Below are 16,873 nucleotides of genomic sequence, written 5' to 3'. Positions count from 1 at the left end.
GTGGAAGCCACTGGAACAGAGCACCATGGCTGTGAACATCCCAGGAGTGATAGTGATGCTGATTTTCTACTTGATGGTCCTGGGCATCGGCATCTGGGCTTCTTTCAAGTCCAAGAGAGAACAGAAGAAAAGTGGAGCAGGAGAAATGGAGATGGCTCTGCTGGGGAACAGGAGCATCAACTGGATGGTCGGGATCTTCACCATGACAGGTCAGAACGTCTCATGACACTCTATCAGATCAATACAAAAGTTAAAAATGTCAATATTTAAGAGTTTTAAGGCCACCCTGGGAAGATTCCAGGTTTGAGAATTGTATTGGCTAAGCCTTCAGGTCAGATTGGCAGCAAGGTGGACTGTTCAACAGCATTAGGCAAGACAGAAAGATTTAAGGAAAAAATACAAAAAACTAAGGTAAGTTGAAGGATAAATGTAGCTTCACTTGAAGGCTACAGTGTTGATCTGTGATGACTAAACTCATAAGGAATTCTGGCAGTATAATAAATGAGACTTGAAAATCAAGTTACCATTGTACAAGGAAATGGGACATGTTGTACGTCTAGGTGCACCAAACGGACCGCCTGGACCACAAACTTCTTCATTGATTGTCTCACTGAGAGACAAGGAGTACAGGATTCTGATTTGAATATATTAAAGAAGAATTCTACATTTATCATTTGCATTACTGTTGGGGACACGGCAGCCCAGGAACCAGGTTTCTTTAGGATGATGTGGCAGTAGACCTTGTTTGAACCTCCAATATTCAGCTGGTCTACTAGTGATATCCTTTTCACATCTTTTCTTACTTATGTTCAGAAAGTTCAACAACATGTTTAAGCGACTTTAACCAAAGTATGGAGTTGATTGCATGGTGTGTCCTTTAGCTACCTGGGTTGGAGGAGGCATGCTTGTGGCCATTGCTGAGATTACTTACACGCCATCTCTAGGACTCATCGAGGCAGCTACAATGATCCTTGCCTACAGCATGTCATTTATTTTATGTAAGTTTCCTACATGCAGTGCTGACTGTTCGATCTGATCTGAATCGCTTTCTTTTCACAAGATGACTTGTTGACCCTTTTGGAAATTCCAAGTACTTCCTGTGAAATATTCTTCTTCCTTCAAATCCAGGTGGCCTGGTGTTTGGTAAACCTCTCAGAGAGCTGAACTGTGTCACCATGATGGACCCTTTCCAACAGAAATATGGAAGAGTGCTGACAACAGGACTGTCCTTGTTCTCACTTTTCCTGGACTTTATGGGCTTGCCTATTACACTCATTGCTTTGGGTGAGTTCAACCGTTGTTGCTTTGTTGGTGCAGTTTAAAAAAAAAAAGCAAATGCAGCAGCCCTCAGATAATTCTACTTAAAGTAGAAATAAAAATGTTAAAGTGAGAGGTGTGGGAAGAAGGATTGAAATAATTGACTGTATTTGCAAATGTAATGACAACAGCTCAAGCAGAATTCACTACTCACTACTACTAGTACAACAACACTACTACAACACTACTGCTACAACATCACTACTACTAGTACAACAACACTACTACTTCTGCTTAATGGTGATGGCCTCTACAAAGAATTCAAATACAAATTTCTGTATTAGGAGGAGCAATGAATGTAGTCCTGAACTTGTCCTACACTGCGTGTGTCTGGATCTCTGCTGCTGTTGTTGTCATCTACACACTGATGGGAGGTCTCTACTCTGTGGCCTACACTGATGTAATACAGCTGATTCTTATATTCATAAGTATGGTAAGCACCTTGTTCTCATAGGTTTTATATAGTGCAGATTTGTGTGTTTTTCCTCACTTACATCTTCCATTTATCTCTGCAGTGGCTCTGCGTTCCCTTTGTTCTGATGAACCCCAGCTGCACAGACATTGGTCAAACACTGATGAACAACACCTTACACGCTCCCTGGATTGGAACTGTAGAACTCCGAAAGTCTGGAGTTGTTGTGGACCAGTTCCTATTTTATGTAAGACAGTGTGTGACACCACAGTCTTGAATACTGTTTTTCATGCCAGCCTCCACACCTGATCCTGCTCATCAACATTTTAAAGCTGAGGCAGTGGTCGGGTGAATGATGCCTGAGCATTGACAAGAATCTGAGCCAAACTATCAGACTCATTCATCTTTGTTTCCAGTGTTAGTCCAGTCGTTACCACACGATGAGAGTAAAAGACGAGACAAGTTTCTTGCAGGACAGCCAGTCTGTACCACTCCATTTGCAAAGAACGACTCTTCTGCCTCGTAGTTTTTGAAGCTAACCTGTTAGCTCCGGCGTTGGCCTTCCATCATTTATCGACTTCTGTTTGAACCGGAAATCCCGTTTTGAGAAACGTTTCCGTCTTGAAATACAATCCATAGGCAGAGCACAGAAAACGCTGTTCTTGACCTACTGGCTCTAGCTTGGCGCCCACGTCACTGGGGATAATATGTGCTCTTTATGACCAGAGTATATGATCGTATATAACGCGTTCACGTAGGAATGGATTTCTATATAAAGGTTATAAAACAAGGCCACTCTACTTTGTCTCAAACTATCAGACTCATTCATCTTTGTTGCCAGAGGGTAGATTGCAAAAGAGTCAGTAAAAAAAACACACAAAGATCTGATGGTTCAAAAATGACATAACGGTAATTACCCTTTGTTATTCAATTACAGTATGCTGTGTTTATAGGTATCATATTCACGTTATTCAAGCGAGATAATTTGAGGATTTGGGGCAGTGATGGTTTAGTGGTTAAGGAAGCGGATTTGGGTCCGGAAGGACTAAAAAAAAAAAAAAGACTAAAAGCTTACAGTTATGCTACTGCATCAATGTCAAAGTGAATCCACCCTGCATAGAATCAGATTTTTTTTCAAGTCAAATACACGTTGTTAGTTTTTTTTTTTAACACGGATGTAACTGTTTATTTTTGGTTATTACATTTTCACATGCATTTTTTTTCTCCAGACACTGGGCAGCATGGGATATCAGTGCCTCCACCAGAGAACCTTGGCAGCTTCTTCATTAACCACTGCAAAGGTCACATGTGTGGTCGCTGCTTTTGTCTTCATTGTGTTGGTTACACCATCGGTTCTGCTTGGAGCAGCTGCTGCGTCTACAGGTACTGGAGATTTAAAAGGTTAACTGTAGAATGAATGTGAATGAATATGTTAAATATTTGCAGCACAAACACAACTCAACTGCATTCTTTGCAGTCTTGTCATGTAACAGGCTTTAAGAGTGTTAGACAAAGACGTGTCATCCACAGGTAGTCCGATAACAATGGAAGTTTCATTAAGCAGTTGTGCTGCTGGAGGCTTCAGCCAAACCCTGGTCTGAACATCTGAAACAGATTATAGGAAAATTCAATCATATTCAGTCAGAGTTTGTCTACAGATTGGAACCTGACCTCCTTCGGTTCTCCGTCTCCATATGAACGCGGTGAAGCCTCCATGGTTCTGTCAATCGCCCTGCAGCACCTCACACCATCCTATATCTCTATTATTGGTACTGGATGTGTGGCCGCTGCTGTGATGTCATCAGCTGACTCCATGTTGATTTCTGCAGCTTCTGTCTTCACCACAAACATTTATAAGAGCGTCCTGAGGCCAAAGGTGAGAAGATGATCATTGAGGATTAAAGAATTTAAGGAGTTTTTCTGTTTTGAAACACCCTAACCTCTTCCTTTGTCATGTCTTCTGTAGGCTGGAGAAAAAGAGATTAAGTGGACGATTAGGATTGTTGTCCTAGTGGTGGGTGTGGGTGGTGCATCACTAACATCTGAGTCAAACAGCATCATTTTCTTCTGGATACTTGCTGCTGAAGTTGGTTATGTTGTGATCTTTCCTCAACTGGTCTGTGTCCTCTTTTTCAAAATCTCCAATGGTAATGGAGCTGTCATAGGATTTGTGGCAGGAGTAACGATGAGACTCCTCAGTGGGGTCCCATCTCTAGGACTTCCTGTTGTCCTCCACTTCCCAGGATGTGTCCTTGAGGATGGAGTTTATGTCCAGTACGCTCCAGTCAAGACCATCTCCATGCTGTCTGCCATGGGTTCCATCTTGTTGTTCTCCTATCTGACATCTGTGCTCTTCAACAAAGGTCTGCTTCCTGAGAGGTGTGACGTGTTCAAGGTGAAAGTCCAACACTCACCACAGCAGATGAGTCCAGTACCTGGTTCAAAAATAGATGATGAGACTGAGACACTGACAAAAACCAAGTGTCAGGCTGAGACCTCAGAGCTTGTCAACACAGACTGTTAGTGTCTCTGAGCATCGTTGATGAGATTGTCATCTAGTAGTTATTTCATGACTAACTTCTATAGTTTACTGCTTGTTCAATGGTATGCACGGTTATTTTACTGAGTCTTTTTTTTTCATTCTTATTGTTTGTCGTTTATATGTCAAATGTCAGTGCGTTTACTGTAATATATTAGTTTATTTTAAGTCAAATCCCATTTGTTTCATTGGACATTTTTGGGAGGGTGACTTTGCAGTTACATTACAGTGTAACCAGTGATCAGTAATCAGTTGATTTCAGTTAAATGTCTAGCTGTAAACTCTAATGAATTTTTGCAAACGGTTTGTCGTTTTTGGTTTTGGGTATATTCTATATGAAATGTAGCTCGTGTTAGCAGTTAGCCTCGTGTTTGTACCAGTTAGATCTCTTAGCACTGTATTAGTGGAATACCAAACGAAACACACACCTGCTCAGTTACAAACAAATAAATTAATATGCAAAGAAGAAACAAAGTAGAGTGGCCTTGTTTTATAATCTTTATATAGAAATCCATTCCTACGTGAACGCGTTATATACGATCATATACTCTGGTCATAAAGAGCACATATTATCCCCAGTGACGTGGGCGCCAAGCTAGAGCCAGTAGGTCAAGAACAGCGTTTTCTGTGCTCTGCCTATGGATTGTATTTCAAGACGGAAACGTTTCTCAAAACGGGATTTCCGGTTCAAACAGAAGTCGATAAATGATGGAAGGCCAACGCCGGAGCTAACAGGTTAGCTTCAAAAACTACGAGGCAGAAGAGTCGTTCTTTGCAAATGGAGTGGTACAGACTGGCTGTCCTGCAAGAAACTTGTCTCGTCTTTTACTCTCATCGTGTGGTAACGTCTGGACTAACTCGGGATACTGTGATCTGTGCATCGTCTGAACATTTAGCAAAGAAGCTTCAGCAGACATGAAGATCAGACACGCACATTCAAAGACAGATTTCTTTAAAAACTTTTGGAAATTCAAGGATCTGTTTGGCATTGGATGAGCAACGGAGACTAAACATTAGCCTCCACAATGCTAAGGTGAGGGAGATACAACCATGGACTTCATCTATAAGGTAAGGCTGAAAAAATGGGTTTAAGTTTTTGTTTTTTTAAAATAAGATGGGAGTAAGTAAAAAGAAATCAAGTATCTTATAACTTAATTTTTGGTGTAAACTATTTATTTTCTTATCAAATTGATGGACATTTGATCAAAGCACCAGAATTTAAAGTTTGATACTCAAGTGAGCATTTCTCCCTCTAACTATTGAAAATACACCCTTATGAGTCCGTTCGGTTCTATTTGTACAGCCGACAGTGTCTGTTGATGCCGGATTTTTTATGAAATTGTGTTGAACCTGGCTCCATCAGGCCTGATCTGATGAGTTTATCTCTGCTGCTACTAAGAGCTTTTTGAGTCCATCTTAAAACAGTTGCAGTTTGTGAGTTAGTTGGACATGAAACTCTGTGGTCCCTTCAAGCACCTTCCCTCTAATCAATGAAGCCCCACCCAAATTAGCATGGCCTTCTGTTCCCTGATTTTCTTGTCAGTCTTCTTTGCTCAGTTTTACTTAGGTGTGTGTTGAGAGGAGCAGCACATCTGCTCAGTCTCTTGTTTTCTCCTTAGAAATCGATCTGTGTGGAAGCCACTGGAACAGAGCACCATGGCTGTGAACATCCCAGGAGTGATAGTGATGCTGATTTTCTACCTGCTGGTCCTCGGGACCGGGATCTGGGCTTCTTTCAAGTCCAAGAGAGAACAGAAGAAAAGTGGAGCAGGAGAAATGGAGATGTCTCTGCTGGGGAACAGGAGCATCAACTGGATGGTGGGGATCTTCACCATGACAGGTGAGGGGGAAAAAAAACTCAAATCTGTAGTTTTTAAAAAAAATAGTTATGGCCTTAGTGGACTAGTTACTCAGTTACAAATTGTCATCTTTAGGGAGATTCTGATAAATAGGACAAAACATGTTTTTATTTATGCTAATAAATCCTATTTTAATATGAACCGTCTGTTTTTTAAAAAGTAAAACTGAGTGACAGGGCTGCTGTTTGTTCAGGCTCAGTTTCAAGTATCAAAACTTGAATTGACTGCATTTCCATAAACAAATATAAGTCTGATCCTAGAACAGTTCGCTACAGTTGTCATTGATTTGTTATATTATTCTCTCTTGATTCTCATTGCATGAGAATCAAGTTGGATCACATCATTTAAATTGTGTGTATTGTGTAATCCGAGTACTACACTACATTGTGCCTATTGTGAATAATGATTGATGTGTGAAACCTGTTCTATCTTGTAGCGACCTGGGTCGGAGGAGGCATGATTGTTGGCACAGCAGAAATCGTGTACACGCCATCTTTGGGCCTAATCGAGGCAGCCACGATCATACTTGGATATTTAACATCTTTTTTTTTATGTAAGTCCAAATCCATGACAACAGGGACAAGAACTACAGAATGTCAGTGTAACTCTTTTATCTGCATTTCCAGGTGGTCTGGTGTTTGCTAAACCACTGAGAGAACAGAACTGTGTCACCATGATGGACCCTTTCGAAGCCAAGTATGGAAAAGTTCTGACAGCCGTTCTCTCCTTGTTCTTGCTTTTTCTGGAGTTGATGTTAATGCCCCTTACACTGATAGCTTTAGGTAAGTACAGAAAAACGAGCCTTTTCTCTTGAACCTTCCCAAAGGCCGGGACATGTTTGAAAACTCAGTCAACTTTTATCTTAGTGGGTGAGTTAAGTACTTGTAAAGACTTAGAGACATGTGTGTGTTTTCATTATTTAATTACCAGTTACAGAGTTATATGCTTATACAGACTGGCTTTGGCAGATCAGTTTGTTAATTATCTACCGTATTTTCCTCATTTTTATAAATGACACTTATTTTCAGCCTTTGGCTGGGTTTGTGACTCATACTCAGGTGCGACATATATTTAAAAATATATAATTTTACATGTTCGTTATTTTTACACGGCCAGCCGCTAGAGGGCACTCTAGGCTGGTGAACCGGTATCTGCTATTCCTGTACCACAGAAAATTTTAATGTTCGTTATTTTACACAGACCGCCGCTAGAGGGCACTCTAGGCTGGTGTACAAGTAACTTGTATCTTGTATGTTTGACAGGAGGAACCATGAGTGTGATCCTGGACTTGTCCTACACTGTGTGTATCTGGATCTCTGCTGCCATTGCCATCATCTACACACTGCTGGGAGGTCTCTACTCTGTGGCCTACACTGATGTCATACAGCTGATCCTTATGTTCATCAGTTTGGTGAGTTTGTCATTCCTTTAGATCCTCTATGGTGCTAGAGGTTATGTGTGTTCCTTTACATACCTTTCCTCTGTCTCCACAGTGGCTCTGTGTTCCTTTTGTTCTGATGAACCCCAGCTGCACAGACATTGGCCAGACACTGATGAACAACACCTTACACACTCCATGGGTTGGTTCAATGGAACTGAAAAAGACTGGGCTCATGATCGACGAGTTCCTGTTTTTTGTAAGAGAAAAACACACCTTTTGAAGCAAATGCTTGATGCTTGTCTGAAATATATAGTTTTGATTGACTTCATGAAACCAGAGTACTGAATACAGTAGTGATAAATATGAGACTGTAAATCTGTGTTCATCCTAGGTTTTATATGAATCAGATTCTCTGGTGTTTGTTATTGTCTCAATAAATTATATTTATGATGCTGGTTCTACCCCACCCAGACCAAGTGAGTATTGTGTTTGGGTTGAGGAATGCCTCCTCGCAGCACTTGAAAAACTTGTTTTTTATGTTGGAATATTTCCTGTCGAATGGTTCTCAGCAGCTCAGGCATGGCCCCCGGGCACAGTGGGTCCTAAAATGGGGGGCCACGTCAGGAGCGGATAGATGGAGCGTTAAGATAAATGACTTGTCAAAGTCATGCATAAAGGCTAAAATGCTAATATGCTTTTAGCCTTTTCTATGGCATCCATTGAGAGACTAGAGACATTGCAGGGAAAAGGCAGAAGTATAATGATACTATAAATTAATAACATCATTTGGACAAGTTTGGATGGTCGGATTACAAAGGCAAACGGGCAACATCCGGACCTCGGGCCATAGTTTACTCATGTCTGCATCATGTTCTGGTTTATTCTGTATTGTTAAGATGTGAACGACAACATGTACAGCAATGTACAACCTGGGCATTATAATTAGTCAGCAGAATAATTATGGAGGCTGTGATTTTGGATTATGAAGAGTTTTGGATTATGGGTTTTAAATATTGATTTTAAATATTAACAACTTGTAGTTAAATTAACTGACGTTTTTATTTTTCAAGGCTCTGGGGAGTCTGGGATATCAGTGCGTTCACCAGAGAACACTGGCAGCCTCATCCTTAGGCACTGCCAGGATCACATGTGTGGTCGCTGCTTTCCTCCTTCTTGTGTTTACAGTACCTCCGGTCCTCCTGGGGGCAGCAGCAGCATCTACAGGTATTGACAGCTGAAATGCTGGTAGAACTAGTACTAGGCTTTCATTATTTAGGCAATGAAGTCATACATACAGTTCTTCCTCTTTGTCAATGCTATTGCTATCACCAAGGAAGCTAAATGCTAACCATAAACAGACAAACAAGGTGTATTTTTTTTAATAGGTAAAGTCGGTGATTGACTTTAATGAAATGACCAAATTTAACCAAATGATCTTACTAAGGATCATTTGGTATACTGTGTAAAATTATCCAGTTTCACTTAATTGTTCTGACTACTATTATTTATTTACTATGCAAATAATTTGTTCTTTGTCTATTCAACAGTGACCAAGAACAATTAAAAATTATTCCACTAGTTGGCAGCAGGAGGCTATAAAAGAGAGGTGGTGTTGAAGAAGTTCCTTGTGTGTATATGCGCATTGTATTCAACTTCAACTTACCATACTTTTTGTATGGTGTGTAACCTGTGAAATAAAACAAAAAAATATTATTGTTAGTGATTAAATCTATGTTTGTTATCTATTTTTGGACATTGGGACAGCAAAAAGTCAAAGCTAACGATATATAGTACCTTTTGCATAGCTCAACAACTCTCATTTCACTCCATTCTTTGACTTTCTTTATTCTGTGTGCCATCTGGTATGGTCAGATTCTAAGAAGTAAAAATATCAGAAGTCACTTCTGTAAGCTAAAAATCTGTGTGAATAATGAGTCCATTCTGAACCTGTGTTCTGTTCCTCAGATTGGAACCAGACAACTTATGGTTCTCCGTCTCCATACGAACGTGGTGAAGCAGCTCTGATCTTGGCCATCACCCTGCAGCACCTTACTCCTTTTTTCATCTCCATCATCGGTACTGGATGTGTGGCTGCTGCTGTGATGTCATCAGCTGACTCAATTTTGATCTCTACAACTTCCATTTTCACCTGCAACATTTACAAGAACATCCTGAGGCCAAAGGTGATCATAAAATATTATCATATTATCATAAAAAAAATTTTTAAAGCTGTTTTACCCTTTTTTTCTTCTGTATTTTCTCCTCCAGGCTTCAGACAAAGAGATTCAGTGGGTTATCCGGGTTGCTGTACTGGTCATGGGGTTGATTGGTACATCCCTTACCAGTCAAACCAACAGCACCTTATTGTTCTGGTTCCTCAGTGGTGAAATGGCCTACATCATAATCTTCCCTCAGTTGTTCTGTGTTCTCTTTTTCAACATCTCCAATGGTTATGGAGCTATCATGGGCTGTGTGGTTGGGCTGGTGCTCAGACTCCTCAGTGGAGTCCCATCTCTAGGACTTCCTGTTGTCCTCCACTTCCCAGGATGTGTCCTTGAGGATGGAGTTTATGTCCAGTACGCTCCAGTCAAGACCATCTCCATGCTGTTTACTGTTGTCTCCATTGTGTTGTTCTCCTATCTGTCATCTGTGCTCTTCAACAAAGGTCTGCTTCCTGAGAGGTGTGACGTGTTCAAGGTGAAAGTCCAACACTCACCACAGCAGATGAGTCCAGTGCACGTTGCTGAGGAAAACCACGAGACTGAGATGTTGACTAAAGACTGCTCTCAAAGGCAGGACTCAAAGCAAATAAATAACTCTGAGTGCTAGAGCATGTACAATCATAACTTTCAATTTAGTTTCTTTTCTTTTTTTTGGTTAAAAAACTTAATTAAAATAATACGTGAAACGCAATCAATGATTTGTAAAAGCTTCTTTTGTCCAACTTGAGACGTTTTAATCTCGGCTCACAATAAAAGTGAAGGAAACACAAAAGAATAGAAACATTATAGAAATAAAGAAAAACCATCTATCCATTGTAAATAAAACATTTAATTCTATAAATCAAATTTTGTGTTTAATTCAGGTGCAGTACAAATCTGGACCCACGTTACAGGCAGGTGGAAAATCCCCAAGTCAGAGTTTGTGTGGAAATTTGCATCTAACAACCACAGCAGAAAAGTACTACAGTTGGCAAACCTCCAAACTGAAGCGCTTGCCAACAATCTTGTGGTTGAACAACCCTTCTAAGTTAGCTGGCGGTTCAGAGGAACTTTTCTATTATGCTGCTGCTGCTGCTGTTGTTGTTGTTGTTGTTGTTGATGATGTTGTGGTTGCGTGCCTTCACTGCTAAACGCAGCTGCTGTGGCAAATGCCAGGTGTCCAGTTCTTTTAGTTCAAGCTCTGTGAAAGTCGTGTTTTTATTGGTCAATGGTGCTCATTTCTATCCAGTGTGTCCTGGAATCTTATGTCAAGGTTGTCAAACATCCTGACAGTGTCTCAGGGTGGCTGTTAGCAGAGGCTTTTTTTTTGTTTGTTTAATTTTTGTCTTACAGTAGAAAGGAACACTGTCAAATAAGTCTTTGATGAGAAAAAAAAAGCAACAGTAACTGGATGTAAGTGGAATTATTGGATATGTATTATAGAATTTCTTCACAAATGAAATAACGCTATTTGTGTGTTCATTTCAACAGCCCTGTTTAAAAGTTTTAACAACTAAATTGATTGATGTATTTTGCTATAGGAAGATGTGGTGACACAATCACGGGCTGTCAAGGACATGTAAGAAAGTGGTGCAGGTTATCCTACAAAAGGTCACAGTACTGAGTAGTAAAACACAGATAAGATATGTTCCCCTCTCCCTTCTTTATGTTATAAAAGTACTTCTCAGTAAACATTAACCTTAGTTTTTCCTCTTGACTGAAAGACAAAATAATTTATTGTCAGTCTAATGCACTTATGTTCAGAATGGGCTGAAATCACTATCTCAATGTACCCTTTTTAAAAATATTTAAAATTATAATATTTAATTTTTTGTTGTAAAAAAAAAAAACCTTAATTGTTTTATGAAATTCTAGAACGCACAAACACCAAGCCTTGTTGGATTCCTGGCCCTAGCATTTAGTGTCAATCGTTGGCTCGGAGGCCGCCGTCTGAGGGCATTTACAAGTCAGCCTCTCTGTCTCACTGTCGTCCTTGGTAACAAGTGCTGGACTTGACTGTTGTTGTTGTGATGGTTGTGCTTTCACCTTGAACACGTCACACTTCTCAGGAAGCAGCCCTTTGTTGAAGAGCACAGATGTCAGATAAAAAAAGAACACAGTAGCAGCCATAGCAGACAGCATGGAGATGGTCTTGACTGGAGCGTACTGAACATAAACTCCATCCTCAAGGACACATCCTGGGAAGTGGAGGACAACAGGAAGTCCTAGAGATGGGACTCCACTGAGCAGTCTCAACACCAGTCCAACCACACAGCCCATTACAGCTCCGTAACCATTGGAGATGTGAAAGAAAAGTACGCAGGACAGCTGAGGAAAGACAATGAGGTAGGCCACTTCACAGGTAATAATCCAAAATCGCATAATGCTTTTCTCCTGGCTGGTCAACGACGTGCCTACTAATCCTACAATAAGGACGGCAGCTCGGATCACCCACTGAATTTCTTTGTCTGATGCCTACGGAAACATTAAAAGATGAAAATGACTTAAAATAACCGCTAACATAACATGTAGTTACGGTAAGGTCAATTCCAAAGTTGTGTCATGATAGCTCACTTCTCTTTATTGAATCAGTTACTCACGTTTGGCCTCAGGATGTTTTTGTAAATGTTTGAGGTGAAAACAGAAGCGGCAGAAATCAAATTAGAATCAGCTGATGACATTACAGCGGCAGCCACACATCCAATGCCAACGATGGAGATGTAGGAGGGGGTGAGGTGCTGCAAGGCAATGGGAAGGATTATAGCTGCTTCTCCACGTTCATATGGAAATGGAGAACCATAGGAGGTCTGGTTCCAATCTGAGGAAGAAGTGAAGATAAAATTGAAACAATAACAGTCTTTTTGAACTGCTGCACCAAGTAGTTATTTTTTAAAGTCTAAGATCCTTGACGTCAGTCAGTCTTTGTAGAAGCAGCTGAAGCTCTGCTGTCAAAACAATATCATGGATCTGTTCATTTAAAGGTTCTAGATAATAATTGATTGATGTTTCTAAAACTGAAGGCTGAATGTGTCTGATATTAATCACTCCACGCCAAGAACAGTCCCAGTACCTGTAGATGCAGCAGCAGCTCCAATCAGGATTGGAGGGATTCCAAACACGAGTAGAATAATAGAAGCAACCACACACGTGACCCTAGCAGTGGTTAAAGAGGAAGCAGCCAGGGTTCTTTGGTGGAGACACTGGAATCCCATACTTCCCAGGGCCTGGATTAGGGAGGGTGGGGGGTGGAAATGAACCAAACGGTCATGTGACTGCAGATATTTTATAAACTTTCACAGATTTTTTTTTGCAATGCAATATGCCACAGCCCGTGTTATCTCCTTCTGGTGCTTTCTTTGACGCTGGTAAGACACAGTGAGTTGGTGTTTGAGCTGTGCCGTTAAGACAACATTTTCCGTAGCTATGGCTTTATGGTTTTGGGCGGGAGCTCCGAACTCTACGTATACGAGTCCCAGAGTGTACTGTATGTGTTTAAAATATCCGGCGCTTTATGGCTTTGTTTCAAGTGATTAAATGAAGGGTTACAACTTCCCTTCTCAGCTCAGTACAGGACGCTCCAATCTCGCGACGCTGCCTAAATTGCTTTGTGTCACGCCTACATTTTCGTGTCAGTCCACACGTAGTGCTTTTACTGTCAATGCCCCACAGGAGTATTGCATCAGCCCGACGCATCATGCCAAGGTCACTTTTAGTATTTGACTGAGAGTGTTGCACCAAAAGACAGATTCATTAGAATGCGTTAACCATTTTTTCCCACTCCATATGTGCGATTTCTTATGTCATGAACTGTATGGTAAGTTTCCAGGTACATGTGTATATTTCTTTTAACATCTAGTCAACTCTATACTTTATTGTGTTGGTGGTGCTTTAGCTTACGAAAAATAAGAAATCGTCAACCATGATCCATGTCCTTTTTAGATCTACAGTTCCAACCCAGGGAGCGTGTAAGGTGTTGTTCATCAGTGTCTGGCCGATGTCAGAGCAGCTGGGGTTCATCAAAATAAAAGGAACACACAGCCACTGTGGAGACGAATACAAAGGTCAGTGAGAAACACACAGGGGCATCCAATTCATCTATGAGAGTTAAAAGTACAGCAAAGCTCACCGTGCTAACAGACGCACACACATCTGCACTACATAAAACCTATGAGAACAAGCTGCTTACCATACTTATGAATATAAGGATCAGCTGTATAATATCAGTGTAGGCCACAGAGTAGAGACCTCCCATCAGTGTGTAGATGATGACAATAGCAGCAGAGATCCAGACACACACAGTGTAGGACACATCCAGGACCACACTCATGGTTCCTCCTGTCAGCGACATTTTAATAGAAGGGTACTGACTTTCTTTATGTTTTATTTCAGGCATTGCGTCTAACACTAACAAGGGCCACTCACCTAAAGCAATCAGTACCACAGGCAGACACATCAAGTCCAAAAACAGTGAAAAGATGCAGAGTCCAGCTGTTACAAATTTCCCGTACTTCATTTGGAAAGGGTCCAGGATGGTCACGCAGTTCTTTTCTCTCAGTGGCTTGGCAAAGACCAGACCACCTGGATTTATTAAGTCAAGGAATATAGAGTACACAATAGTGATGAATGTGATTTTATTTGGCCGACCAGAACTTCACATCCATTCTTAAAATTCAAGTCTATAATACCATATCTGTGGTGAGAAATCCATCACACATTCTCTTTCTCTAATTCCAATTCTTGAAGTGTCAACAATCACTGTAATTCCACAAGAAACGTTCATGATAAGCAGCATCGTGTTATCAACCCCAAACATTTGACCAAAAAAGTTTGACCAAATGAGAGCCCGCTAATTTTTAATTTGAGTCATTGAAATATCCTATTACGTTTGATGATTTTTTAAATTTTATTTAATGTTTTATTTCTTTTATTGCAGAAAAGGCATTCTGATCAAATTGATAATCTTTGGATAAAGCATTGTCTCCTTGAGTGATTAATGTTGACACTCCGTCTTTACAGCTTTGGGCAGTAATGTCAACATGTGAGTGCCTCGCGACTTACTCTCCGCTGGGGCTGAATACTAAATAGATTTCATGGTTATGAATGCTCTTTATGTAAGTAAATCTTAGAGTAGTGCCTCTAGGGTTGAAATAGAGACACAGTTGGGCACACCCTTCTTTTACACCTGCTGAGCACATGTCAGGAGAGAGCATACTTTACATGACAGCCTGTCAGTCCTAATTAAACAAACATCCAAGACATTTGTGATGAAGGCAGGCGGTGAACAAACAAAACCATCGCAAACTGTTTCATACTATACTGATCACCTGTCAATACGGTTAAAGACTAACAGGCCTCCCAGCCTGTGCTGTGAAACCTCTACAGATGATCCAGAACACTGGCTACCCATAGATGCCCACATCAAATTCAAATCACTACTGCTGTCTCTCTGCTTCAAGAAACTCTTGGAGACTCAGCCAGCCATGATCAGATTTTAAAACTGGTGACCTTTGGAAACTTACATATGAGAAAAGACGTTCCTTGAGCAGAGATTGCAGTTAGTGCCCACGTTAGTCCCATGGAGGGTGTGTAGACCACCTCAGCTATGCCTACAATCATGCCTCCTCCAACCCACGTGGCTGTGAGATGAATAACATGCAAAAAAAAAAGTTTGTTACATTTTATTAATTTCCTTGTATGGTTTTAAAATGTGAAAAAAAAACCTCTCCAGCACATTTCACACTTCTCAGTTCTGTTCTGTTTACTGCAGCTTAATAAATAGCTCAACTTTCACTGAGATACTATAACCTGTTATGTAAGAATAGTCAAGCAACAAAGTTTCTAGTTAGCCTCAATAAAGTTATTAAAAAAACTAATAAAGTATATAAGTCAATATAATAATGGTATATAAATAAAAAGGCAATAGATAAATAAATTGATATAGAATAGATAAATAAAAACTCAGAAAAAAAAAAGAAAAAAAAGTATTCAGCCGAGTTCTTTTTTGCCAGCAGTAACTAACAGGTATCATTAGTAGAATCCTGTAAAACAGCCTCAGGTGTATATATGTATGCAAACAAGTTTGTACCAGTATTTGTTGTTTTTCAATAATGTATTATTAATGTTGTCTTCTGTGCCACCATTGTGGCTGTGATGTTACATGTGGTTAAGTGTGCCTGACATTTGTACTACACTAAGATACTAACACTGACTGCCCCAACTGTTCTTTCTAATTAAAAAGTCATTCCTGAGCCTGTCTGGACAAGCTTTGGTCTCGATCTCCTCTCAGAATTCTGATTGGTAAAAAAGTGTTTCTTTGTAACCTGGATAATTTGAACGTCCCAAAATAAATATACTATATAATATGTCATCAATGTGTGGTGTTAAATGCCGAAGCTGCGCACCGCTCATGCAGTGAGTGACGATGACAGTGCTCATCTTCAGTGTGGAAAAAAAAAATCTCTTAGTGCCAACAACGTTCGGGGGCTAGTGACTAAAGACAAATACTGACATACTGACGCTGTCCTGAAATGATATGACGGTGTTGGTCCGGAGTTCTGTTACACATTAAACATTCTTCTTTGTACAAACTGGTGGTAATAAGCTTTTACAAAATGTCTTTCAATGGAACCTACATTTTTACTGCATTATATCTTTTTATGTATTTATTTATTTTGGACAACATATCCAACTAATAAGATGCATTTATAAATGTGTTTTTCAGATGATCTCACCTGTCATGGTGAAGATCCCCACCATCCAGTTGATCCTCCTGTTCCCCAGCAGAGCCATCTCCATTTCTCCTGCTCCACTTTTCTTCTGTTCTCTCTTGGACTTAAAAGAAGCCCAGATCCCGGTCCCGAGGACCAGCAGGTAAAAAATCAGCATAACTATCACTCCTGGGATGTTCACAGCCATGGTGCTCTGTTCCAGTGGCTTCCACACAGATCGATTGCTAAGGAGAAAACGAGACTGAGCAGTAATACAGGAACTACATGTGTAACTGTGGGAGTGGCATCAACAACTGTGGCCCAGAGAACAGAGCTGGTTCTATAGATCATCGGCCGGTGAATTCATTATTACAATTAACATCTGTTCACAATTTGCTTTCAATGAGTTTGCACATTAGACATTGGAGATGTAACTGACACTGTCACAGGCAGACAT

The 16,873-nt window shown here is 40.4% G+C and overlaps 3 protein-coding genes and 1 long non-coding RNA gene across 5 annotated transcripts; 2 read left to right on the top strand and 2 right to left on the bottom strand.

Annotated features, from left to right (window-relative positions):
* Positions 1-6: 6 nt before the first annotated feature.
* On the top strand, positions 7-4,276 carry LOC103387150 (high-affinity choline transporter 1-like). Its single transcript, XM_017037083.2, has 8 exons — positions 7-209; positions 882-998; positions 1,129-1,284; positions 1,602-1,750; positions 1,833-1,976; positions 2,959-3,112; positions 3,388-3,605; positions 3,696-4,276. Exons 1-8 carry the CDS (start codon positions 26-28, stop codon positions 4,251-4,253), a joined length of 1,680 nt encoding a protein of 559 aa, XP_016892572.1. The 5' UTR covers positions 7-25; the 3' UTR covers positions 4,254-4,276.
* Positions 4,277-5,297: 1,021 nt separating this feature from the next.
* Positions 5,298-10,358, top strand: LOC103387151 (high-affinity choline transporter 1-like). 2 transcript variants are annotated; one of them, XM_025061023.1, is made up of 9 exons: positions 5,298-5,336; positions 5,888-6,108; positions 6,564-6,680; positions 6,754-6,909; positions 7,390-7,538; positions 7,621-7,764; positions 8,579-8,732; positions 9,474-9,691; positions 9,777-10,358. In XM_025061023.1, exons 2-9 carry the CDS (start codon positions 5,925-5,927, stop codon positions 10,335-10,337), a joined length of 1,683 nt encoding a protein of 560 aa, XP_024916791.1. In that variant the 5' UTR covers positions 5,298-5,336; positions 5,888-5,924; the 3' UTR covers positions 10,338-10,358. The 2 variants fall into 2 exon arrangements, with proteins under 2 accessions (XP_024916791.1, XP_024916792.1); XM_025061024.1 differs by lacking the exon at positions 5,298-5,336 and having other exon boundaries at positions 5,357-6,108; positions 9,777-10,084; positions 10,174-10,304.
* LOC112487872 (uncharacterized) lies at positions 7,639-9,369 on the bottom strand. The gene is made up of 3 exons (XR_003051370.1): positions 9,303-9,369; positions 9,172-9,195; positions 7,639-7,755 (listed from the first exon to the last, which is right to left on the bottom strand). It is a non-coding gene; the product is annotated as an uncharacterized LOC112487872 (long non-coding RNA).
* A 1,234-nt stretch (positions 10,359-11,592) lies between the features above and the next one.
* LOC103387191 (high affinity choline transporter 1-like) lies at positions 11,593-16,846 on the bottom strand. The gene is made up of 8 exons (XM_008321724.3): positions 16,441-16,846; positions 15,229-15,345; positions 14,132-14,287; positions 13,896-14,044; positions 13,607-13,750; positions 12,780-12,933; positions 12,310-12,527; positions 11,593-12,184 (listed from the first exon to the last, which is right to left on the bottom strand). The coding sequence occupies exons 1-8, from the start codon at positions 16,622-16,624 to the stop codon at positions 11,621-11,623; spliced, it is 1,686 nt and encodes a 561-aa protein (XP_008319946.1). The 5' UTR covers positions 16,625-16,846; the 3' UTR covers positions 11,593-11,620.
* Between the last annotated feature and the right edge of the window lie 27 nt (positions 16,847-16,873).

Source organism: Cynoglossus semilaevis, chromosome 12 (genome assembly GCF_000523025.1).
Source record: "Cynoglossus semilaevis isolate Cse_v1.0 chromosome 12, Cse_v1.0, whole genome shotgun sequence".
NCBI lineage: Eukaryota > Metazoa > Chordata > Actinopteri > Pleuronectiformes > Cynoglossidae > Cynoglossus > Cynoglossus semilaevis.
Note: the sequence above shows the minus strand (reverse complement) of the source record. Positions and strands in the feature narration are given on the sequence as shown.